This window comes from Vanacampus margaritifer, chromosome 4 (genome assembly GCF_051991255.1).
Source record: "Vanacampus margaritifer isolate UIUO_Vmar chromosome 4, RoL_Vmar_1.0, whole genome shotgun sequence".
Lineage (NCBI taxonomy): Eukaryota > Metazoa > Chordata > Actinopteri > Syngnathiformes > Syngnathidae > Vanacampus > Vanacampus margaritifer.
The window spans coordinates 6,019,617-6,044,083 of NC_135435.1; the positions used below are offsets into that span (position 1 = coordinate 6,019,617).

At 42.5% G+C, this 24,467-nt stretch overlaps 2 protein-coding genes across 3 annotated transcripts; one reads left to right on the plus strand and one right to left on the minus strand.

The window, feature by feature from the left end:
* Positions 1 to 37: 37 nt before the first annotated feature.
* Positions 38 to 4,011, plus strand: cdkn2aip (CDKN2A interacting protein). Of its 2 annotated transcripts, none has more exons than XM_077564675.1 (4): positions 38 to 275; positions 586 to 835; positions 904 to 1,013; positions 2,455 to 4,011. In XM_077564675.1, the coding sequence occupies exons 1-4, from the start codon at positions 143 to 145 to the stop codon at positions 3,042 to 3,044; spliced, it is 1,083 nt and encodes a 360-aa protein (XP_077420801.1). In that variant the 5' UTR covers positions 38 to 142; the 3' UTR covers positions 3,045 to 4,011. The 2 variants fall into 2 exon arrangements, with proteins under 2 accessions (XP_077420801.1, XP_077420802.1); XM_077564676.1 differs by lacking the exon at positions 38 to 275 and adding an exon at positions 295 to 470.
* Positions 4,012 to 7,797: 3,786 nt separating this feature from the next.
* Positions 7,798 to 9,158, minus strand: cart3 (cocaine- and amphetamine-regulated transcript 3). The gene is made up of 3 exons (XM_077564172.1): positions 8,860 to 9,158; positions 8,475 to 8,558; positions 7,798 to 8,389 (listed from the first exon to the last, which is right to left on the minus strand). The coding sequence occupies exons 1-3, from the start codon at positions 9,061 to 9,063 to the stop codon at positions 8,282 to 8,284; spliced, it is 396 nt and encodes a 131-aa protein (XP_077420298.1). The 5' UTR covers positions 9,064 to 9,158; the 3' UTR covers positions 7,798 to 8,281.
* Positions 9,159 to 24,467: the final 15,309 nt, after the last annotated feature.

The following is a 24,467-nucleotide window of genomic DNA, read 5'->3' on the forward strand; positions in this document are numbered from 1 at the left end:
TTAGCTTGATGCCATCTGTATTTAATTTCGTCTGATTGTAGTTACACTCTGTCAAGTTGATACCAATTAGTTTGGTTTTTACAAGTCAAACTTTCACTTTGTGCCCCAACTACTTTATTATATCGGCAAAATATTCACAAATATGCATCAACCTGTTGCTTGGTCCAACGTCGTTGGGAATTGTAGTTCTTTGCCGAAGACGGAAACTTCACCTCATACGTCATCAGTTGGTCATGCAGTAGCTACTAGCAACACCTCGCAACAGAGAAAGCTTGGTAATTCGATATAACAAGTTGAAAAGATGTTACCAAAATGTTATCGATGTTAGACGTGTACAGGTTGTGATTTGTATCAATATCGCTAATATGTATGTATTTAAACGCATCGCTTCTACTCAGCTCGTCATAATGGTGTAACGTTATGAAGCCAGAAGTGCTCTCAAATACATCAACGAATTAAGCTTTTAGCAGGCAAGTTAGTACAAAAACGCTCGTGGTTGATGACAAGAACGTATGCTGTTACTCGCGCAGCAGTTTAAAGGAATCTGTTCTTATATTTACGTAAGTGTGCATTATTAAATCGCAGGTATGGCGAAAGTGAGGACGGAGGAGGACATCGTTTCGGAGTACCTGGCCCAGAACCGAGAGGTGGCCCAGTGGGTCGACACTTTAAGGGGCTACTGTGAAAACAAGAGACAGTGGTTTGCTCGCAGAGAGTTTATCCTTAAAAACATGGACGCATACCCCACAGTGAAACCAGGAGTCTCAAACCGCAGTCTGGACCGGCTGCTGTCCCTCTCCATGGTTTGGGCTAACCATGTTTTCCTCGGCTGCAGGTAGGACACGCAACACAAACGCCACTAGTGCAAGCTGGAAGCTAATATCTTCTCTCCCATTGTCTAAGCTACCCGGAGGCTGTCATGGACAAGATCAACGAGATGGGTGAAGGAATCCATGTCCAAGATCCACCAGTGCATCAACGTGCACACAAGGAAAAGTGCAGTGCCTCATTAGGTAAGACAAACTTGATTTCAAAACGTTTTGCAGATGTTGAGTGTGGTGTGTGAGGTAAAAAGTCATTATCAGAAATTTTGCCAGTGTCTAACATATCTGTGACATCCTTTTGTAAACATTTTGAACATTTATGTAATGTATTTGCAGAGTCCAGAACATTGTATGGTTCTTCTTTTTGAAAAGAGGTGTGTGTGCCCTTGTGCAGTGAGTCAGTCAAAAAGTGCGGGGCTTACGTTAGTGCTGAACTGCTACAACAATGGCATGGGGGCCATTTGTGACCCACTGTTCATTTTGTAGTGGCTCTCAGCATATAAAGAAATTACATTTGGAATGGCCTGTTACCTTATTGGGTGAGATTGTTGAAAAAGTGTGTGTGAGTGTGCTTTTTAAGATATACAAAAAAACTATTTACAACTAGAATTGCTCATTTCTGTTTATTATGCATTGTGAGTTTTTCAGTTCAATTTTCAATATTTCAGTTTCAGAAACAAAAATATTTCCCTCCACTTTCTGCTGCCTGTGTCAGTGTCCGATTTGTGAACACATAAAATGAATGGTTAAGATCTTAGGTTTCTACTACTTTAAAGGGATACTTGACTCATTGAGCCATTTTCAACAGTATAGAAGATAATATTTTGTCTATAATTAATGTGACAATGTCATTATTTTTCATGAACAATTAATACCTTTTAAAACTAATTTTGCCACTTGCTATTGACTTAAAGTGACGTCACTATTAACTGTACATGAAAATAATAAAGATATCAAATTAATCATGGATAAAATATGAACTTTTTACTGCTGAAAATGTCTCAGTGAGTCAAGCATCCCTTTAAAAGGATCATCTTATTAGCAATTAATCCTGCTAATGTTCTGAATGTGGACATCTGCTCAGCCACGGCAGGGGTGGACCTGTTGTAGTCAGATACAAGGCTGTGGCCTACCCCAAATCATGCAAAATTCCAAACTGCCTAATTACCTGTTTCGGGTGTTAAAAATAACTTTTTAAAACGCAAAACTAATTGCTTGACTGATTGGCTTTAGCATCTTCAATAAAGTCAGACAATGTCAAAGTGGCACCTTTCATCCTTTGAGTTTCCTGTTTGTGGCCCTCTAAGGAAAAAGTTTGGACATTGGATTAAAATATAAGGTAAATGTAGCATGTCAGATTCTTAAGTATTTTTTTTTGTTCATCCTGTGGCAAAAGTACATTTTACTATTACTTTATGCTTTGAAAGTACTGCATTGGATTTATATTAGGAAGACAACAGATGGTGCATTCATTGTTAAAAAACAAACTTTTGTCCTTTTGTGTGTTGTCTGTGAAAATCCACAGTGTACTGCGAGCTTTTCATCCTTTCCATTCATGTAGCACTTCCATGTTTACATGCTGTTGCCTCATTAAATGTTGTTTCTCTTTTTTCTTGCTCATCTTACGAAGAACCTCCCGATGACAGCTGCGCCAAACGAGCCAGATACACTCCTAATGAGCCCGAGGCTCGACCGTCCGGAAAAGCGTCAGCACGACCTATGAGTCAGAAATGCGGGCCGACCCTGCAGGCCCCGGCGGAGCACCAGCCTTTCTTCAACCGCCTCTACAAGGCCGTGGCCTGGAAGTTGGTGTCGGCGGGGGGGTTTGGCCCCAACCTGGACCATTTCGAAATACTCTGTAGCTGCGTGGAGTCATGTAAGCGGACCCTGACGTGCGTCTTTGTGCCGCTGAAGGACATCGCCGGCCTGCCGGCAAGTCGCGTGCAGAAGGAAGGCCACGTGTGCGAGATCCGCTGCCAGACCGTCTACATGGGCACGGGCTACGGGCGCGACGAGCCCGCTGCCCGAGCCATGGCTTCCAAAGAGGCGCTGAAAGTCTTTCAAGGCAGAAAAGTGACAGTGAAAATCGCCAGACGGCGGTACAAAGGGAGGGACGTGGAGGATTTATTGTTGATGGACGAGCAGCCTCGTAGTCAGGGCTTCCCACCCGCGCTCAGCTACCCTTTTCAGGACGACTCTGCGGGAGACGCTTCTTTGTAAACCGGACCCATTTGTGATTTCGGAACATGAGCGTCTACTGAATGAAGAACTGAAGAAAGATACATTGGTTTGGGGACCACAGCCTTGCGCAGCTTCACATCTCACATAGATTTGGATGTCATTTTGAATTGCATCACAAGCAGGAAGGTTCACATTTCACAAGTTTTGTTGCACACTTTTTTTTAAGCTGGCCCATTTCAGTGGTTCACACTTACAGCCTTCCTTTGTTCAAGTTAGCAGTGAAAATAAATTGCTTTCACATTACTCACAGTAGCAACTTTACTTTCGACACAGGCCAACAACACGTATTTATGTATTTTTTTAAAATTGGTATAAAACAAATATCAGGCTGCTGTGAAACATTCATAAGTGCAAGCTTATATTAAATGTGTTGCAAAATACCATCACTTCCTGGGCATGTTTGCTTGATAAATTATTTATATATATATATATATATATATATATATATAAGATTCATCTCAATAGTCGGACTTAAACTCTTTTCTTTCAGGTAAATCTTTTTGCTCTGCGTTGACGTTTGACTGTTAGACATCAATATTTGCGTCACACTGCCCATAGTTTTAGTTTTCATGGCTTTGAGTTTATCTCATCTAAAGTATATTAATTTGCTGAGATTGTTGAAACTTTTGCATACACTGGATGTGTGACAAACCCTCGTTCATACTGCTTGCTCATAGTTTGCTGTCATTGTTGTAATACCGCCTAGAGATGGGGCAGGAGTTTTATTATAATTCAGTACAGAGTTTCTTGAGTTCTGAAACTTGTTTCAATTTGAGTCCGGATGTGAGAGTTTTGGAAGGTTTAATGCTGCTGTTATTGGTGTGTTGAGCAACAGGTTTATAGTGAATAGCAATTTATCTTCACCCCTTTGTTCATGAAAGTTTACAGCAGTGCTTCATTGCTTAATTTTCATTTTCAATAAACGTTCAAACTCTGCCAAGGCTGATTTGTGGTGTGCCTTGCTGTCTGCTTTCGCTCCCTCACCAAGTAAATGTCAGATAACTCAATCTTTCAGACCATTTAAGTGGTAAGCAGACAAGACTCAGTCATCGCCAACAGTTTATGTACAAAATCTGTCTGATTTTATCTTTCTTTGAAATTGTATTTTATTTTTTGCATACTGCACTCATTTCCCCCACATATTTATGTTTAAATAATTGACATTTGTCTATCTTTGCTAATCAAACAAGGTCATTATAAAGAGTTAGATCATCCATGCTGCTACACACTGACATGTTTGTTTTAATAATGCACTCCGTCTTTTAACAATTTAGACAAACTCTGGAATTAAAGATCACCATTGTTTGCTACAGCTACGAATTACCTGTACCTAAATTCAATTTTAATTTGTTGGTTATGACGACAGAGATTTGGAGATGGTCCCCAATAGAACCACTAGAGGGGAGCATTGCTTGCATGTCTATAATAATACAATACAGTACAGCATTTGGGACTTTTTGACTCTTAAATTCAATACCTGTGCTTTGAAGTAACATTTTTAACTGCCTTAGACATATAAAGACAATTTAATCACTATATAATAAAAATGAAATGAATCACTCATACTTTGAAGACATCACACATTTAGGCAGTAGTTAAGTACAGTAATGCTTTTGACATTTTTAAATGCATTGAACTATTGTTTTTTTTTTTAATCTATTGACCTTTTGCACGTGACGTCACCGCCCCCATGGGAACGCCCCCTCCAGGACGCTGGACGGCAAAAGAACCACTTGCCTGTATTGCAACCATTGAATCTCGTACGACGTAAAGTCCTTCATCTAATCAATTATGTCATAAAATGGTCATATCTTGCTGTGCGGTCGGTTGTGCAGACAGACAAGGGAGTAAACCAAATGTTGCTTTTTATCACATACCTACTAATGAAGACAAAAGACGTCGATTGATAGCAGCAATCAACAAAAAAGACTGGCAGCCCACAAAGTATTCACGGATTTGCAGCGATCATTTTTTGCAAGGTTAGTAGATAAATGTTCATACATTTTACTAGTAAACGTACACTCTAATAACAGAGGTTTGTTGCAAATGCAAGTCTACAAACCAACTGTGGTTTGGCAGTCTGTGGTAAAAGCATTACAATTTATTGTTTGCTCTTTTATACGGGATTAATATTACATTGATGATATCAGAATAAAATATAATTGTTTTTTTTTTCAAAGCAGCTCATCAGTATTATCAATGTTAACCATAATTGCATTTTATTACCTTGACCATAGTCTGCCAGATCAAATTTTTGGTAGGTCTTGCTGAAAATTCCGATTGAAGACCAAATTTCCTCTAGCTGGGACTGAAACTGAATGGTTATCTATATGTACCTTGTGATTGGCTGGCAATCAGACTCCATGCATGTCACGTTTCGGTTCTGTGGGGTTGGGTTTTGGTTTGATTTTGGGTGTTCAGTGTTTTGTTTTGTGTTCCTTGTCTTTCCCCTCGTCTCGTCATGTCCACGTCCACCACGTCCGCTTGTGTGTCTTCCCTTCCCCTGTTTGTCAGTGCCCTCAGCTGCCTGTGTCTTCCCCAGGTGTGTCTTGTCAAGTAATTAGCAGAAGTGTATTTAGTTTGTGCGGTTTGTTCAGTCAGTGTGGGAGCATTGTCTACGACGTTGTGTGGGAGTTTGTGTGTCAAGTCTTTGCCATAGCCAAGTAGCTATTGTCACAGCCAAGTCGTCTTCGTCACAGCCACAGCCACAGCCACAGCCACAGCCATAACACCAGCTAAGTCATAGCCACTCTACAGCAAGTCAAGTCAAAGCAAATCAGGTCACGTCACGCTCATTCCAATCATTGTGACCAGTCTAGTCACGTTCTGTCCAGACATGGCGACTGGTCAAGTCACGTCCTGCATTTGGGTCCGCCATCCCTCAATTACTCACGTCAATTACTCATCCCTCAATTACTCACGTCCCTCCTGACGATGCAAAAGTGAACATGTGTGATACTGTATATATAACCATATTATATAATTTGGGGGTGGTGATGCGCAGCACGCTCGACTTTATTCACATATTAGCATTCACATCATGTAAAGCAGCATCTCTGCCTCTGGAAATTTGTTAGTGTTGACAGATTGAGACGTTTCCAACAAACATCAATCTTGTCGCTAAGCAATATCTGTTTCAGGCTCGCTCATTTGTTTCTTGTTCGGCGTCTTAATTCCTCACACTCTCAATCACACGCTGCCTCTTTCTCTCATTTGACTTCATTTATGTCTCTGTCAAATTATTGCCGACAAATGAGCACCGCCAGCATGTCGGTTTGGACTCTAGGGGGAAAAAAGCCACTACATTACCATTAGAGGCAATTCTCCAAGGGCATCAGTGACAAATCTTCCCTGTCCAGATGCACAAAAAACTAAATTAACAGGATTTGGGACAGGCAGAACCCAATTAACATTGCTGTTTATACAGTATTAATGAAAATGTAAGCTCAGATTGATGAGAAATTGATTTTATCTAAAATCTTTTAGGCAGAGATTTCCCTAAAATCATGTAAAGCCCTTTCAACGCTTGTTTGCTTTATTTGTACTGACTCTCGCCAATCAGTGACAGTAAAGCGCTCCTTCACAAAGAAATGGCCACATTTCACAAATACATTAATAGTAGTACATAAAAGCATTGCCACATCACTTGGCCTTTTTTTTTTTCATATTGTAATATCATATGTTGGTTCTTACGGATTATCACAGGGTCTGTGATGATTTTTTTTTTCAGTGTTCGAACTTAAAAAAAGGTTTATTCAATTTGTAGTTTTTTTCTTTCAGATGTTGGTAAAATATTCATGCAAATGTGTGTTGAGTTGACAGTCCAAAATAAAATGTTCCTTTATTCCCATGTGGACTTCCCAAATAGAAACACACATACCCCCCCCCCCCCCCCCAAAAAAAAAAGGTCAAACATGTTGTACTTGTCTCCTCTCCATTATTGATGAGCGCTGACAGGTTGCAAAGAGGACTGTTGGGTAAGAGACAAGCTCTGAGACATGCACAGTGGCATCCATGTTGCAAAAACTACTCTCAAAGTCAACTTTGGGACTTTAGAGTGCTCTCTGATAAATAAATAAAAAAAGAAAAGAATCCAGCAATTAAATACAATATGTGTTTTCCTGCTTTCATCAATGCTCAAAGTATTCTTTCCATCAACATCCCCTCAGTTGTCTTCTTAGCTCACCTCTTTCCTTGTATACTTTCCTGCACTGTGACCTGGCCTCACATTTCTGAGGTTGTGGATTCAAATATTGGCTCCTGTGTGGAGTGTGCATGTTCTCCACTTGCCTGCTTGCTACTTGGTTTGTGATTTCCTCTAAATCCCCGTATGACACCCATCCATCAATTTCCTAATTTGTTTTGGATCACGTCAGCTGACTTTGAGCGAAAGGTTGACTCATGTCCGGGACTGGTCAATAGTCAATCAGGGCACATACAGTATAGGGAAAGGTAATTTCACTCTCATTTACACCGTGCTGCCGATATGAAAGTCAGGCGAGTGAAACATTTCACCACTTTATTTCTATCTTTATTTTGCAGATTATATATATACTAATGGTGGTGGTGTGGTTAAAAGACACATTTTAAGTTTGTTACAATAATTGATAGTTTGTGGTGCCAAGATGGCCGAGGTCAGGTTATTAGCCTACATTAATGTGCATCATGCTTCACTGTGGTTGTTGACTGATTCATCAGTTTTCTATTTCACAAAGATTATGCGACAAGGGCACTGCTTTACAAAACACGATTCACCATTTATTATTTCTGTCATGAATTATGATACATACACAGACATTTACCTGAAACAAGATTGCACCAGTGTTTTAATGGAAGAATCCCACACATTATGAGTAGCCTATTTGAAAATGATATACCATGTCGCATCATTAGGTTATAGCCAGTTGTATGCAATGGAATGTAATGACGGCCTCAATCAAAATCGAGCCATTAAGCAATTAATTGCTTCTAAATTACACGTGGTCATGAAGGTCTACGTGTCCAAAAGTGACTCACCCATGGGTGGACTCTTATTGTGCTTCATATACAGTACATATCTGTGATAAAGGAAATAAATACATAATATTCATCTCATCTGCCACCCTGTGCGCTTATAGAGCTTTTCATAAAAATATGACATTACGAAGGAATTGAGTGAAAGTTCCCTATCTTAATGCTACATTATATTTCTACATTGAGAGCCGAGCGCTGCAGCCTCATAAGCACTTGAGCAGGAAAAAGTTGCAGAAAGCTCCCCGGGGGCAGTCGCACATCTTCCCGATGCGAGCTCCTTTCCTCACCGCGCACTGCTCCCCGATGTCGCACTAAAGAGGCACAGGATAGCAAGCTTGAGTGTACAGTAAAAAAACAAAACAACACATATGTACTGAAAAATCTAACAGCTTATACCGTCGGGACTTGGCCGAATTTCTTCTCCCACATCGGCAGTCGTTTAGTCTGCAGCTTTTCAAGAACTTCTTGGAGAGCTCCAAGCTGTCACGCAGCAACATTCATTTGTTTTAGTAAAGGATAAATTCAGCACAACAGCGCATACTATCAGAAACCATAAAACGGTCCAGTTTCCATAAAAATCTATGTCGCTCTAATGATCTTTTCCGAGTAAAAATGTATATGACGGAATCAGAAATGTCTTTGCGTAAAGAGTATTTTCCAACATGCATGCAATATTTCACGTTGTTCTACATGACTCAATACCAACTAAATTCTTCTTTAAACACTTCATTTAACAAACAAAAACACATTTGGTATTTTGGTGCCGCTATCTAAATCTTACCAGTTGCTTTTCACTGGTCAAGTTCGGACCTTTGGGGTAAAAATCCCGCAGGGCTCTGGGACTCAGCTCTTCTTCAGACTCGGTGTCCATGAACTGGGCTTGAGCGAAAAAGCAAGTCTGCAGCAGCAATGCGCACAATAGCGCGCCACTGAGCCGCCTGGAGCTGTGCATGGTCCGACTCCCGGTGCACGACATAGTCATCATGTGGCCTGTCTCAAAGAGGGACGAGGGCGCCAAACACCTTTATATTTGACGCCTGCGATCAGTTTGCTCCACCTCACCCTTTGATTTAGATTTTTTTTCTGCAAAGTTTTGTCATGCGTAACAGGCGCCTTCGGTGAGTCATCCAGTGAAAGTTGCTGGGCAAATTAAGCCTAGAAAGTAAACAAGATCAACAACACACACCACTACAGGGGGTCTCTCCTACAAACTCGGAAGTATGAATGGAGGGTGGATGAATGAAAATATTTGTTTAGGGGATGATGTCAACGTTTATAATTGCACTCATATGGTAATGATGAAATAAATTCTGGGAACATTTTAATGTGCACAAGTCACTTGATAGCTACATTCAATGCATAGAAAACAGTTTGAAACTGCAAATTTTGCAGTGTTAATTCAACACTTTAAGAGTTGAATTTAACACTGAGTCAGAGTGTATTTGGTTCTTATCAGAATTGGTGTTAAAGTAACTCTTTTCAGTGTTAAAATTTCAGTGTAAAAGTAACTCAAAACTGAGTAAAAAATTAACACAGGCTAACACTACAGGTTAAATAACTCTTGAGAGAGTAACTATGACTCCCAGCAGTGTTGTTTACTATCCTGTGGAAAATAAATAAATAAATAAATAAATAAATATAACTCTGTTGTACAACAGCCTTCCTCAATCCTGGTGCTCGATGACTGGAGTGCTGCAGGTTTTAGATGATTCCATCCTTCAACGCACCTGATTCTGATGATCAGGATCGTTATCAGGCTTCTGCAGAGCTTGCTGATGAGCTGATTATAGGAATCATGCGTGTTGGTGTACGGAAACCTCTAAAACATGCAGGACTCTGGCCCTCGAGGACCAGGATTGGGGAAGCCCGCTGCACAGATGCTGTTGCTGTTGTGAGACAGGAACTTATCTGACACATTACCACTTCCAGTTGAGGTGCCCCGTTACCATAACAACACTAAAACTCATGTAACAGTGAAATTAACACATCTTTGATAGTTTAACAATAAAACATGAACATGAGATTATTAAATATAAAAGAACAGGTACGTTTAACTGTAACACTTAGCACTCTTAGAAGTGGGCGGAGCTTACTTTGATTAACTCTCTGCAGATTTGGCTTAACATTAAATAAGTCATCTCTGTCAAATAACTGCAATACTTACCTCCATTTAAATCAGACAGTATTAAAAATACAGTTTTGGGGTTGAAATCAACTCCAAAACATTTAACACTCTAATTTTTGCTGTAGTAGTATAAATTATTTTTATTATTATTGAAAGAGGAATAGTCCTGGTTGGTGATATTTTAATTGATGAAAACAAACATCAGTAGATTATATTCAGTATTCATTCCGTTCATCCTTTGACATGGTCTCCTTTTTTGCATGGCTTTTCTCAGTGCACTCATTTGGTTAATCAAAGACTCTAAATTCTCCATACCTGCTAATATGAGTTTGAATGGTTGTTTATTTGTGTTTGCCCTAACAATTGACAGAAGTCCATAGTCAGCTGGCATAGACTCCATTTCAGCTACGACCCTGAGGACAAGCTGTATAGAAAATGCATTGCATATTTTGCATTAAATCTGATTCAACCATTGGTTGTGTACAAAAGCCCCATAAAAAGTAGCTTTTAATGGGAACACAATATGATTTCATAACATTGTTTTTAGGGAAGCCAACCTAAAAATGTTCTTCTCATTATGTTCGATACAGCCCCAGTATAGTCTAAACACGGTATTCTCATTAATTTTGTACATGTGGAATATGAATTAAGCAGCAAAATCCGCCTGTTTTTATCCATCTCAGGGGGCAGTCATTTTGTCACTTGCTGTCAGCTGAAAATTACATCACAGTTGCTCAGGGCTCAGGCAACGAACAATAATGGCTGAGCTTGCGAACGTCACATGATCAAACTCAGAAAACAGGTGAGCCACGGTCATTATCTGAGCCCTAATGCTGTCTTCAAGGAAGATCGGAACTCGGATTTATCGCAGTTAGCTTTTCCCAGTTCCGACCTAAAAGGGTTTTGGTTGAAAGTAAATAACCAAAATGGCGGATAGTGATAAATTGTTCTTTATTTTAGTCCTCAAAACACATTTTGACCTCCAGCAAACTTGCCTTCTCGCAATTTTCCTTCATTTATTTAAAAAAAAAAAATCTAATTTCATAAGCATTTCATACAGTTCAGTAGTTCACCGTATAATTTCATGCAGGGAGATAGCGGCATACTGTCTCGTGCGTTGTGTTAAGTGAAGTTATGTCGAATATTTATGAATAAAGAAAGTGATCTAATTTTATACTTGAGTAATTTGTGTTTTACCATTCATAGTCGTCACATTGTAGTCCATCGGTGAAGTCGCGGTACTCCCCCGCCCCAACGACTTCGCAAGTGGAATTTCCGAGTTCAAGGGGGTGTTCCTGTGAAGTTGCTTAAAACAGTAGTCTTAACATTATGTGTATTTTAAAGAATATCCTGTATATATTTTTATGTTTTTATATTATCAACTGTCGTTTAGAGGCGCCGCTCAACTTTCTCTAATGTTTTGTATGAAACGAAACTGAAACTTAACTGTAATAAAAGCGACGAGGTGGCCGGGGGAGGAGAGAGAGTCGGACGGAGCCGAGCGTGAGATAAGGTCTCGCGTCTCCTTTCCTCTCCCAGCCGCGGTTGCAATAAAACAAAGCAACAGCTTCTGCCTCCTTTTTCCTTGGTGCACGGTCACTAACTAAGGGGATCTGTAATATCAGACCCAACATTTAACTGGTGCCAGAAACCTGGGACCTGCATCTGGACGGACGACCGCCGCCGAACCGAGGACACCGAGAATCTGTCGACAGCGTCTCCCCTTGCGTGACTGGTCTCGTCGCTCCGGCCACGGCCGTTCGCCCGGACACCGGGTCCTGCGAACCAGACCGGCACCGAGGACTAACAGGTATTATGCTGTTTAATTATCACGATTTACACAGAAGTTTGAAAAAGGAACACTAAATATACTGAAGAAGTAAGAGAAAAATAGAAAAGTGGGGAGTAAAAGAAAAGCGCTTGGGCGTTGGCCCGTGAAGAAGAAGAAAAACCCATGGTATATATGATCCGGGCATCAAAGGGATCACGGTTTTATTAAATGAGATCCAAAATACTTTTATTGACTAGTTTTTAACTTGTTAAAAAAAAGTGTAGTTTTCGGGTGCCCGGGTAGAGGAAATTAAACGTTGCCGTAAATACGTAATAATTTACACCTCCCCACTCATTGTTTACCAAAATATCTGTGTTCAATATAACTAAGATTTATCAGGTCAGAACAGAACTGACTGCGATTAAAAATAATCGCCTAAAACACAAATCATGGTTTTAAATTAGAAAGTGGTGCACCACAGAAAAGACTAAGTGTGTGTGTTTGTGTGTGTGTGTGCTTGTGTGTGTGTGTGTGTGTGTGGGTGTGTACTGTATGTGTGTTTATGAGATAAGGTTAGGAGGGAGTAACTGCTGCCCGCTCGGGAGTAGAAACAATGGGCCAGTCATTGAGAAAAGAAATAGAACAACACCAGGATGTTAAGTTTATTGCAAGCTTTGACGCTAATGCGTGCAAGTATCTGGAATCCTGGGTGACCAAGTATGATTTTAACCCGTCTTTGAGAGATGTCAGGAACAAAGAGGAAGTTAAGAAAAGTTTAGTGGAGAAAAGAGCAAAGAAGATTAAAAAGGGAAAGAATGTAGAAAAATTGGAAGCACAACTACGTGCTGTTGAAGTGTGGATAAAACAGTGTAAAATGAGGGCAGAAAGCATTTTGGAAAGTGAGAAAAGAAAAAAGGAAAAGACAGAAAGAAAAATGTACCAGATGAAGATAAGACCTAAAAAGACAAAAAGCGCAATCATCAGTCTTCAATGCCATGCACACATTTTTTCAACATGCCTCTCCTCCACCTTCTGGACCAATTTACTACCAAAACCAACCCAATCGGGGTAGAGGACGTGGACGCGGAAGAGCAAGAGGCCGACCAGCCACCAGACAGGATGTGTGCTACAATTGTGGCAAGTACGGCCACTTTGCCCGAGATTGCCGCTCCAAACAAAAAATTGAGACCCCAAAATCTGACCACTGGGATCCAACCGAATGACGCGAGCAGGAAAGGTCAAGTGATGAAAACCCTGATGACACCAGAACGATCGTCGAGGTGCTTGACCTGACAGTCCTGTTTAGCCAGATGTCCTCTATTGACCCTGCAGTAAGAAAACTAGGCTTAGGGCCATTTACTACAACATTGAAATTCATTGTGGATTCAGTAGCACAATCCTCCGTGATCACTGATCTACCAACAGGTGTCAAATTGTCAAAAAGCACAATAATGGTCATAGGAGTGGGAGGTAGACCAGCCATCCATTACTTTACCGAACCACTGACCATTATTGATGAAGACGGAACAGAATACCCAGATCAAACTTTCGTTTACGTGCCTCATTGTCCTGAAAACCTCATCGGACGAGATTTGATAAAAGCCATGAGCCTTGTATTAATGGTCGAAGGCTCCAGCATGGTCGTGACAAAAAGAGGACAAGAAACACCAATGCAGATGTTAGTACTAGAAGGAAAAGACAAACCACGCCCATTCTACAGTCTGGATCCGATCCAAAAAGGTCCAACATCAGTAACAAACAATCTGCAACAGATGCCAGAACAAATCCTACCAAATTCAAATTGGGTGCCCCAAACCACGTACCCACTTCACTCCACCATCCGCTTCGCCCCGAACAAAGAGGACAGAGACTTCTTTGATCAATGGTCCCGATTGACAACCATGCGGGCCCAAATAAAGGACCTAATTTGGGACGAACAGGCAGGATGGATGGCAGCCACAGTAATCTTCCCAGATTACATATATGCATTAACCACATATGAAGGCTTTGGCATTCCCTTCCACATTTCACTGGCAAAACCAACAGGCTGGAGATGGAAAGACATAGGATCAAAAATAAGAGATGTAACATGGTCCGAACAACGACTTCCGTGGACTCCATGTCAAGATGGAAGATTTAAACGCATCATGTCATCAGGAAACGTGGTCTGGAGGAAAAAACTAAACTGGGTGACAACATTTGTCCCCAGCACCCACCTAAGTACATGACATCAGGAGGAAACCACGATCCTGGCACTAAAAGACGCCATGGATCAAATACCACCTCAGCTGTGGTCAGCGTCAAAAACCGATGTGGGCCTAATGACCACAGCCACAGAAGTAACAATTGAACCAAGAACAAACTATCGCCCACGAATCAATCAATACCCACTCAAACCTGATGCCAAAGAAGGAATCACACCAGTAATCATGAACATGGTAAAAGCTGGAGTGCTCATAGAAGCCCCCAAGGTAACTTGTAACACTCTAATCTTTCCAGTAAAGAAAGCAGACACCACGACCTGGCGAATGGTCCACGATTTAAGAGCCGTAAATCAGGCAGTAAAACAGAGAGCCCCCTGCGTCCCCGACCCCCACACTCTACTCAATGCGCTGAAGCCACAACAGAAATGGTTCACAGTAATTGATCTAAGCAACGCCTTCTTTTCCATCCCATTGCACGAGTCCGCCCGTCATTGGTTTGGTTTCACCTTTAATCAAAAGAAATACACCTATACGAGACTACCCCAAGGCTATGCAAAGAGCCCCACCATTTTCTCTCAAGAAATCAGCAACTGTCTGAGCCTCCATGAACACAGTGAAACCACTCAAATCTTGATTTACGTAGATGACATTCTCATCGCCAGTCCAACCAAAGAAGAAAATCAAGAAGAAGCAGTGAAACTGTGTCAACACCTGGCAAAGACAGGAAACAAAGCCTCACTGACCAAACTACAGTGGACTCAGACCGAAGTAGTTTTCTTAGGTCACATCATATCGGCAGAAGGAAGAAAACTAACCTCTGATCGGAAACAAGCTATCCTTGATGCCCCCAAACCAAAGACCAAAAGACAGATGATGGCCTTCCTAGGCCTAGTGAACTTTTGCCGTCTATGGGTTCTGGACTTCGCCGAAATAACGCAACCACTGGTGGATTTAATTTACCAAGAAGACATCGCCCTGGCCGATCCCATCACATGGACGAAAATAGCTAATGACAAGTTCAATCAGATAAAACAGACCATCACAAGCACAGGCCCTTTGGGCCTACCCGACTACAAGAAACTGTTCACCCAAACAGTGGACTGCAAAGACGGATTCATGACATCCGTCCTACTCCAACAACATGGTACACAAATGCGACCAGTGGCCTACTACTCAAAGAAACTTGATGCTGTCGCCAGAGCCCTGCCCCAGTGTGTCCAAGCAGTGTGTGCCGCAGCAATGGCTGTCCAAGCATCCGCCAAATTGGTGTTGTTCCATCCCACCACTCTACTAGTAACACACTCAGTAGATGTTCTTTTGACTCAAACAAAGATGTCATTTCTCTCACCAGCAAGACATCTTGGCCTAACAGCTGTACTGTTGTCCCAACCCCATCTTACCATCAAGAGATGCAGCACTCTCAATCCTGCAAGTCTCCTCCCAGTGGAGACAGATGGGACACCACACAGTTGCACAGAAGCCACCGAGGAAATCTGCAAACCAAGAAGAGATTTGTTAGACACACCCTTACAAGAAGGAGAAGCAGTGTTTGTAGATGGTTCCTCAAGCAAAGATGAACTAGGCAACACCAACACAGGCTATGCAGTGGTCACACAACAAAAGACACTGAAGAGCGGACGATTAATAGGAAATCTGTCAGCACAAGCAGCCGAACTCATCGCGCTAACAGAAGCATGTAAATTATTCAAAGACAGAGCAGTAACAATTTGGACCGACAGCCAATATGCCCACTCGACATTGCACATCTTTGCCGCCATGTGGGCTCGACGAGGAATGAAAACATCAACAGGAAAACCTGTTCAACACGCCAAATTACTCACTGACCTTTTGGCCGCTGTACTGCTACCCTCCAAAATAGCAGTATGCAAATGCAAAGCTCACACCTCAGCAAAAGACGCCGTTTCTGTAGGAAATGCAAAAGTAGATTTGGCAGCCAAGCAAGCAGGCCAAGACAAAACAAAGATCGTCATGCTCGCCAACCACAAAGAAACACAACAACACAACAACATTCCAAAACAAGTACTAATTGACATGCAAAACAATGCTCCAGACAAAGAAAAAACACTATGGAAAATGATGAACATTGAACTCACCCCAGAAGGCCTCTACCACAAAGAAGACCGACCAGTCATCCCCCGCAGTCTGTTCCACGCAGTAGCCACATTGAGTCATGGGAAGTCCCATGTCTCAACAGGAGGGATGATATCTATGGTAGAACAGACAATGACAATACCACAGGGCTTTCAAACCTATTTTAAAACTTTTTGTAGGTCATGTATGGTGTGTTGTCGTCACAATGCTCAGGGAAACTTAAGACCACAGAGAGGGAAATGCCCAGTGGGCTCCTACCCATTTGAAGTTTTACACATGGACTTTATTGAACTACACAAAAGTGGTCAGGACAAGTACTGTTTAGTGTTAGTAGACTCACTAACTAAATGGGTTGAACTTGTTCCTTCAAAACATCCAAACGCCCTCACAGTAGCTAAAGCTATTTGTAAACACATAATACCAGAACATGGCATTCCACGAGTCTTGTGGAGTGATAACGGTAGCCATTTTGTAAATACCATCGTTGACAATATGGCCATTCACTTAGGGATCACCCTAAAAAATCATTGTGCATATCACCCACAGAGCGCAGGCTTAGTTGAACGGACCAACGGTACTATTAAACTAAGACTCAAAAAGACCATGGAAGAAACCAAAAAAACATGGCCTGAGTGTTTATCTCTAGTAAAAACTTACATGAGAATAACGCCAAACCCACAAGGGATCACGCCCTTTGAGGCAGTAACAGGCAGACCCTTTGTGCTCCCCTTATGGGAAAATCAGCCATGGTCAGACAAAACAGGAGAGGCAGATCCACTGACTAAATGGTTATGTGACTTGTTTAAAGAACGGACTGTGTCAAGAGCAAATGATCTGCCCTCTACTTCTCTTCCTCCTGCACAGGAAACGGTGACCCCGGGTGACCTGGTGTTGGTGAAGGTGATAAAAAGGAAAACATGGTCGAGCCCACGCTGGGACGGCCCATTCGTTGTTCTCCTGACCACACCCACCGCTCTCAAAATCGCTGAGAGAGAGACGTGGATCCACCAGAGTCACTGCAAAAAGGTCACCGAACTCAGATAAGGGATTACCCCCTGATTCTTGTCAAAAAGAAGAAGAACAAAGGAGAAGATGACCCTTTTTCAGACATTGTTTGGACTTTGATCATTATAATGTTTATCTTATTATGTGTTATTTGTTCCTGCTGTATTGTCCCAATGTCTAAGAGATTAGTCGCCCGTATGTTCGTGGCCCAGATGTATCAATATAACTTACTACGCGTAGAGGATTATGTTGACACTGTGGAGACCGACACAAAAGTGTGACCCTCATCTTATTGTGTTTTCCTAACCTCAAATTCAGTTCCATTCTCAGACCAAGAGGTTCTCGTCACCGTGCGGTGGGGGAGTTATGGAATTTTTCCCTTTAAGTTAAGGGTTTTCGCCATTTCCTGAGAATGGTTCAAATGTTGTGAATCTATTAATGAAGTAATACTGAGAAAACTTAATTGTTTTAGTATTTACTGATGTCCTTTTAAATCCACAACAGGAGGGAATGTGAAGTTGCTTAAAACAGTAGTCTTAACATTATGTGTATTTTAAAGAATATCCTGTATATATTTTTATGTTTTTATATTATCAACTGTCGTTTAGAGGCGCCGCTCAACTTTCTCTAATGTTTTGTATGAAACGAAACTGAAACTTAACTGTAATAAAAGCGACGAGGTGGCCGGGGGAGGAGAGAGAGTCGGACGGAGCCGAGCGTGAGATAAGGTCTCGCGTCTCCTTTCCTCTCCCAGCCGCGGTTGCAATAAAACAAAGCAACAGCTTCTGCCTCCTTTTTCCTTGGTGCACGGTCAGTAACTAAGGGGATCTGTAATATCAGACCCAACAGTTCCCTACACAAACTTCCTGGTCGGAAAAGTCAGACTTCCCAGTTTTCTCAAATGCAGCATAAGCAACTATCATGTCATTTTTCAGTCAACAGCAATTTGGAAAATGGCCACCCTTTAAAAAAAACAACCAGATGTTACCGTCGGTTCATCCGCAACTATAGCATGAAAGCGGAACCTCTGACGAGGCTTACGTCTACCAAGATTCCGTTTATTTGGACTCAGCAGGCTGAGGCCGCTTTTGTTAAATTAAAATTATTATTTTCACGTTCACCTGTTTTGACACACCCTAACGAGGCTCTTCCATTTGTTGTCGAGGTTGATGCTTCAGAGACGGGAGTGGGGGCGGTGTTGTCCCAACGGTCCCCGGTTGACCAGAGGCTGCATCCTTGTGCCTTCTTCTCTCGTCAGATCAACCAGGCGGAGCGCATCTACGATGTGGGCAACCGTGAGCTGCTGGCCATTATTTTTGCGTTGCAGGAGTGGCGGCACTGGCTGGAGAGCGCAGCGGAACCCTTCCAGATCTTCACGGACCACAAAAACTTGTCGTACCTCCGGTCCGCTCAGAGACTAAATCCCCGTCAAGCACGCTGGGCCCTGTTCCTGACACGTTTTAATTATATCATCACTTACCGACCAGGATCCCGGAATACCAAGCCGGATGCCTTGTCCCGCATGCACGGTCCAGCCGCCGAGGGGTCTCCACCCGAAACGATCGTGCCGGAGAACAGAGTGTTGGGAGCCCTCCAGTGGGAGGTAGAGCGGAAGGTGGTGGAAGCAACTAGCGACACGCAGACCCCGGTAGCGTGCCCTGGGAATAAGTTGTTTGTACCCACACACCTTCGTCAAGAGGTGCTGCAGTGGGGGCATGCATCAAAGGTGGCATGTCATCCTGGGGTGGGTCGAACGCTGTCCCTAATAGCACAGAGGTTTTGGTGGCCAGGGCTACGCATTGACATAAAAGAATATGTCACGTCCTGTACGGTGTGTGCTCGTAATAAGCCCTCTCGCCGTATGCCAGCCGTCAGCTCCGCCCCCTGCCCATTCCCCACCGTCCTTGGTCGCATTTGGCGCTGGATTTCATTACCGGGCTACCACCTTCCAACGGGCAGTCGGTGATCCTTACGGTGGTGGACCGGTTCTCCAAGATGGCGCACTTTATCGCCCTGCCCAGATTGCCCACCTTGTTGCAAACAGCGGATATCCTGATAAGGGACATATTCAGGATCCACGGGATCCCATCCGACCTCGTCTCCGATAGGGGGCCTCAGTTTGTGTCCCGGGTGTGGAAGGCTTTCTGCAAGTCTTTGGGAGCTACGGCTCGCCTGTCTTCGGGCTATCACCCCCAATCAAATGGGCAGACGGAGAGAGCTAACCAGGACTTGGAGGTGACGCTCCGATGTGTGTGCCATCAGCATCCTTCCTCGTGAGCGTCCCACCTTCCATGGATCGAATACGCCCACAACACCCTCGTGTGCTCTGCCACAGGTTTGTCCCCGTTCAACGCTGCCTATGGCTATCAACCCCCTTTGTTCCCTTCCCAGGAGGGCGAGGTTTCCATTCCCTCGGTCCATACCCACCTCCGCCGGGCTCTCAGGGTTTGGCAGGACGCCAGGAAGGCCCTGTGCCGCACAATGGCCCGCAACAGGCGACTCGCGGACAGGCACCGGATCCCAGCACCATCCTACCGACCGGGACAGAAGGTATGGCTCTCCACTCGGGACCTGCAGTTAGCGGGGAGTTCCAAGAAGCTGGGGCCTCGGTTTGTCGGCCCGTTTGAAGTCGACTCTGTGATCAACCCGGTGGCAGTTCGGCTCAACCTGCCACCCACACTCAAGGTGCACCCAGTCTTCCACACGTCCTTGCTCAAGCCTGTCTCTGCCAGCCCATTGTGCCCGCCGGCCGCGCCCCCACCGCCTCCCCGGGTCGTCAGCGGGCAGCCTGTCTACACGGTTAGGGCCATACTGGACTCTCGAAAGCGCGGCAGGGGGATGCAGTATCTGGTCGACTGGGAGGGGTACGGTCCCGAGGACCGCCAGTGGATCCCCCGCTCCTGGATTCTGGACCAGTCACTTGTCCGTGACTTCCATTCGTCGCACCCTTCTCTGCCAGGTGGTCCGCCTTGGGGCGTTCGTTAGTGGGGGGGTACTGATTGGGGTCAGCTGTTTCTGTTTTCCCTTGCAGTTGCTGGGGAAACAGCTGGAGGGCGGATCCCGCCAAACACACCTGCTGCCCATTAGCTAATCAGGCCAAGATAAAAGCCTGGTAGAACCATCGAGGAGTGTCGGGTTATTACTCCGTGACGCTACTCACCAGACCTGACGTTGTGATTCTGCTACCGTTCTAGGTGCAATCTTTCCAGGTGCTGTAGACACCACGAGTGCTTTGACCAGTAGCGTTTCTCCGTGGATCTACTCTGTACCCCACGCTACTCGCTGTTTTGTCCGCCCTCGGGCGTGGTCTTGTGTTTTCCTGTTTTTGATTAAAACTAAGTTGCCAGCATCCCTGCCGTGGCTCCCTTACCTTCCTGCATTTGGGTCCTCCACTCCGTGATCGTAACACATCATTAGTTAGTGTTAGGAGTTCAGCAATGCCGAGTAAACTGAATCCCAAAGCAGACCCAACAAATGTACAAAAAGGTTTATTAAACACAAGGCGCACATTTGAGAACTATTTTAGTATGTTGAAAAGTTTGATAATGAGACCTTTAAGTAAAGCATGGCGGGGGGGATTCAAACGTGTGTCCTTTGATTGACAGACAGACAAATCTACTTCCGGGTTCCAGAGATGCACTGATGTCAAGCCATAGAATGTACGGTGCACAAATATTGCGTGTCACAAGCTTCACTATAGTTATAATTTCACATGTAAGTGGATAGTTTGTAGGGAAACTTGTGCTAAAGATGTTTGCGGCCAGCGCGCGAATGACAAGTCACAGTCATGCCACACACACAACACACGCGTGGACAATTAGTCGTACAACACACAGTGATGCGGTTAAACAGACCCACACACGCAGGCACACAAACACAACAACAATTTATGTTGCAGGATAAAATTATTTATCACATTGTAGTACAATGTGTGTTGAATTCTGTTTTTAATTGCCAAACTTGTTCATGTTGATGATTGTCACCAAGTTCTAATAAAAATTGCACTTTAAACATGGTCCTTTTGGATTGGTATTTTGCTTAATTTTCACTGACTAATATCATTATTGGATCATTGTCAGTCTTGCAGTATAGGCAAGTGAAAGGAAATAACACAACATAAAACTAATTTCATTAGTAGGTAAGTATATGAGTAAATAAAATTAATATTAACGCATTAATAACAAGTAGTAGGGAAGTGAATAAGTAAATAAGTATCAATAAAATAACACAAGATACAGCATGCAGATACCATAAAACACTGAAGTGATGCTATGTCTCATGCTGAGTCTAAGACCAAAGAATAGAGATGTCTGACAAAAAACATGAGATTTTGTCCATATCGTCCAGCCTTAAACCCAACCAGCAAAGGAAGGCTTGCCATTCGCAGATAAAAGGGTCTGGGTCACAGAGTCATTCCTTAGGACAGTTGCCTATAGAAATGGCGTTCGGCTTTGTTGCTAATTAACTTTTGAGTTGAATAAATGCACACAGAACTGTACCATTGTTTTTAGATTTCATGATGAATTGTCACTTTTAGATGACAGAAAATATTTCTGAGCACTTTTGCAGTTGTCACAATGCCACTGCTCAGCCTGAAGAACATTAGATTTAGGGATGAAGAAGTGTGCCCCCTCAAAAAAATGTAATGCCCCTTGACCATGTGAAACTAGGTCTAAGTTGTGGCGCAGGAGGCACACTAAAGATGGCAAAGCTGCTTTTCAACTGGGACGGTCATCCAGCAGACCTGAGGCTCAACGCCGAGTTTTTAAATACAGGCTCGAAACCAGTTTAAAGAAATACACAGTAAATTCTGTAGAGTAAATTTGACTATTCAGAGTGGGACCAAATAGACTCAGTTTTAACCCATTAAGGCCTAAAACGCCTCGCAAAACATGCCGCTAAAACCTATGGGTGACTTTTGAGTCACTGCCGAAAACCTGAAGATTTCCTGGAAATTCAACAATATTAAAAATAATGGATATCTCAGCTCCTGAAGCAAAAACATTTTAGAACTTACACCTGTGGTCTTCACACAAACCTAAGTTTATCATTATAAACCTTCAATATATATATTTTTTTAAATCAACAAACAAATGTCGCATCTGCGGGTGTATAACTGCAAATATATTTACCTTCAACACTGAGCGCAGTTGTGATAACCTCGGAGGATTGAGTGGTAATTATTCATCGTCCATTCCGTTACAAAGCCGTCAAAATTTTCAGCATCCTCATTGTCTACAAACATATTTTTTAACAGTATGTCACTGTCGACTCGTTACACTGATTTGAATTCCTCCCGCGGCGGCGTCAATCGCAACATTTATTTAATAACTCCCACAAATCTGCGTCAACCATAAATGCTTGAATAAAATTCCAGGACATGCTATGAGGCTCACGTCACCCTATTGTGGATATTCTGATGCATTTCATCAGCTAAGAGTACAAGAATTGGTCAAAACACAACAAAATGGCATATCCGCTCACCCGGGTTTAAAGGGAGAAGAGCGCAGGAGCGCTCCTGGCTTTAATGGTAGAAGCGCGGTCAAGCGCTCCCGGCCTTCCAAACATTTACATTTGGAAGAGAGTAAAATAAAAAATTGAAAAAAATTAAATAAAACACATTCAAGGGTTGAGGAACAAACTCATGACCTTCAGCTTGGGAGACAGCTGATCTACTCCCTGAATCACGCAGCTCCTGCTGTGTGTTAGTATATCACTCGGGTCAGCTGGAATCTTACTAACTAAAGGGACCAATTATTATATAGACCAAAACATGGTTTTGGGTCGCTTGGAGATAAGCAAACAGTAGGAGGGGCATAGCTCAGGTGGCAGTGTGGCAGTCTCCTAAACTGAAGCTCATGAGTACGTTCCACAACCCTTGCGTCACTTTTATTATTGTTTTTAATTCGTTATTTTACTCTCTACCAAGTGTAAATATTAGCCTACTCTAAAATTTAGTCTATTTGGTGCCACTCTGAATACAGTCAAATTTACTCTACGGAATTTACTGCATTTTTGACTCATTTACATATTTTCAGCATTAAGTTAATATTTTGTCTATAATTAATTTGATAAGTTCGTTATTTTTCATGTACAATTAAAACATATTTTGCCACATGCTGTTGACTGTAAATTACATCACAGGTACTCAGAGCTCAGGTAACGACCAATCACGGCTCACCTGCTTTCTGGGTTTGGTCATGTGACGTTTGCAAACTGACCCATGATTGGTTGATACCTGAGCCCTGAGCTTGTGTGATGTCATTTGGCAAATGTGTTTTTAAAGGTTTTAATTGGACATGACAAAATATCAACTTCTAACTGCTGAAAATGGCTAAATGGGTCAAATATCCCTTTAATTTAACAACTGAAAGAAGTTATCTGCACTCCTCACTTTTAATTTAATTAATGATTATTTTTGTATTATAGAATCAGCGGTTCGGATAATTGGTGGATGGATGGATGGATGGAATAATTCCGTGCAGCTGTCAAGCAAACGGAATTGCCATGTGTACAAACTGTGCTCTACAAATAAATTTGCTCTTACCAAGACTAACAAGACATCACAGTATTGTTGCCTGTTATCACTGAACTGCATAAATTCTTTGCTAAATGAAGCCCCTGTTCTGTCAGTGTGCCCTTTTGTCATATCTTCTCCATCCCTTTCTGCCTTTCCTTGACATCGAAACTCCAATTTACCTCAAGCATGATGTGAAAAAAAAACATTGAGGACCAAGAATGACTAAAGGCTTGTCTAATTCTGGGTATTGGTTTTCATTGGTAAAAGTATTTAGTAGTAGTAGTTACAGAGTAATGAAGTATTAGTGTGAAATGCATGTTTAATACTAGCTTGCCATTTACACAGCATGGTGGACATTATGAAATAAAATAAAAAAGTCACTGGACAGGTCAGAAAATCCTAAATACAGTGATAATGCTGCTAATTTGGCAACACTGTGTTTTTCTAAACTAGCACATCTCTGTTTGCAGCCATGTTGTTGTATGCATGTTGAGTTGATCTTTGAACTACGGAAATCGATGAAAGAAAATCTATTTAAAAACAAAGGCCTGACATGTAAACTCCAATTAATCTATAAAATAAATTAATCACCCAGCTTTGTAAGAAACTGGAGTAGTTTTCATATTAAGTTGAGTGGCAAATATGTTTCTAC

Coding starts and splice junctions, on each gene's coding strand:
- cart3 (XM_077564172.1), bottom strand. CDS start 9,063: ATGATGACTATGTCGTGCACCGGGAGTCGGACCATGCACAGCTCCAGG. Junction 8,559..8,859: donor TGACCAGTGAAAAGCAACTG/GTAAGATTTAGA, acceptor GCTGCGTGACAG/CTTGGAGCTCTCCAAGAAGT. Junction 8,390..8,474: donor AATTCGGCCAAGTCCCGACG/GTATAAGCTGTT, acceptor GTGCCTCTTTAG/TGCGACATCGGGGAGCAGTG.
- cdkn2aip (XM_077564675.1), top strand. CDS start 143: ATGCATCAACCTGTTGCTTGGTCCAACGTCGTTGGGAATTGTAGTTCT. Junction 276..585: donor CTCGCAACAGAGAAAGCTTG/GTAATTCGATAT, acceptor ATTAAATCGCAG/GTATGGCGAAAGTGAGGACG. Junction 836..903: donor CATGTTTTCCTCGGCTGCAG/GTAGGACACGCA, acceptor CCATTGTCTAAG/CTACCCGGAGGCTGTCATGG.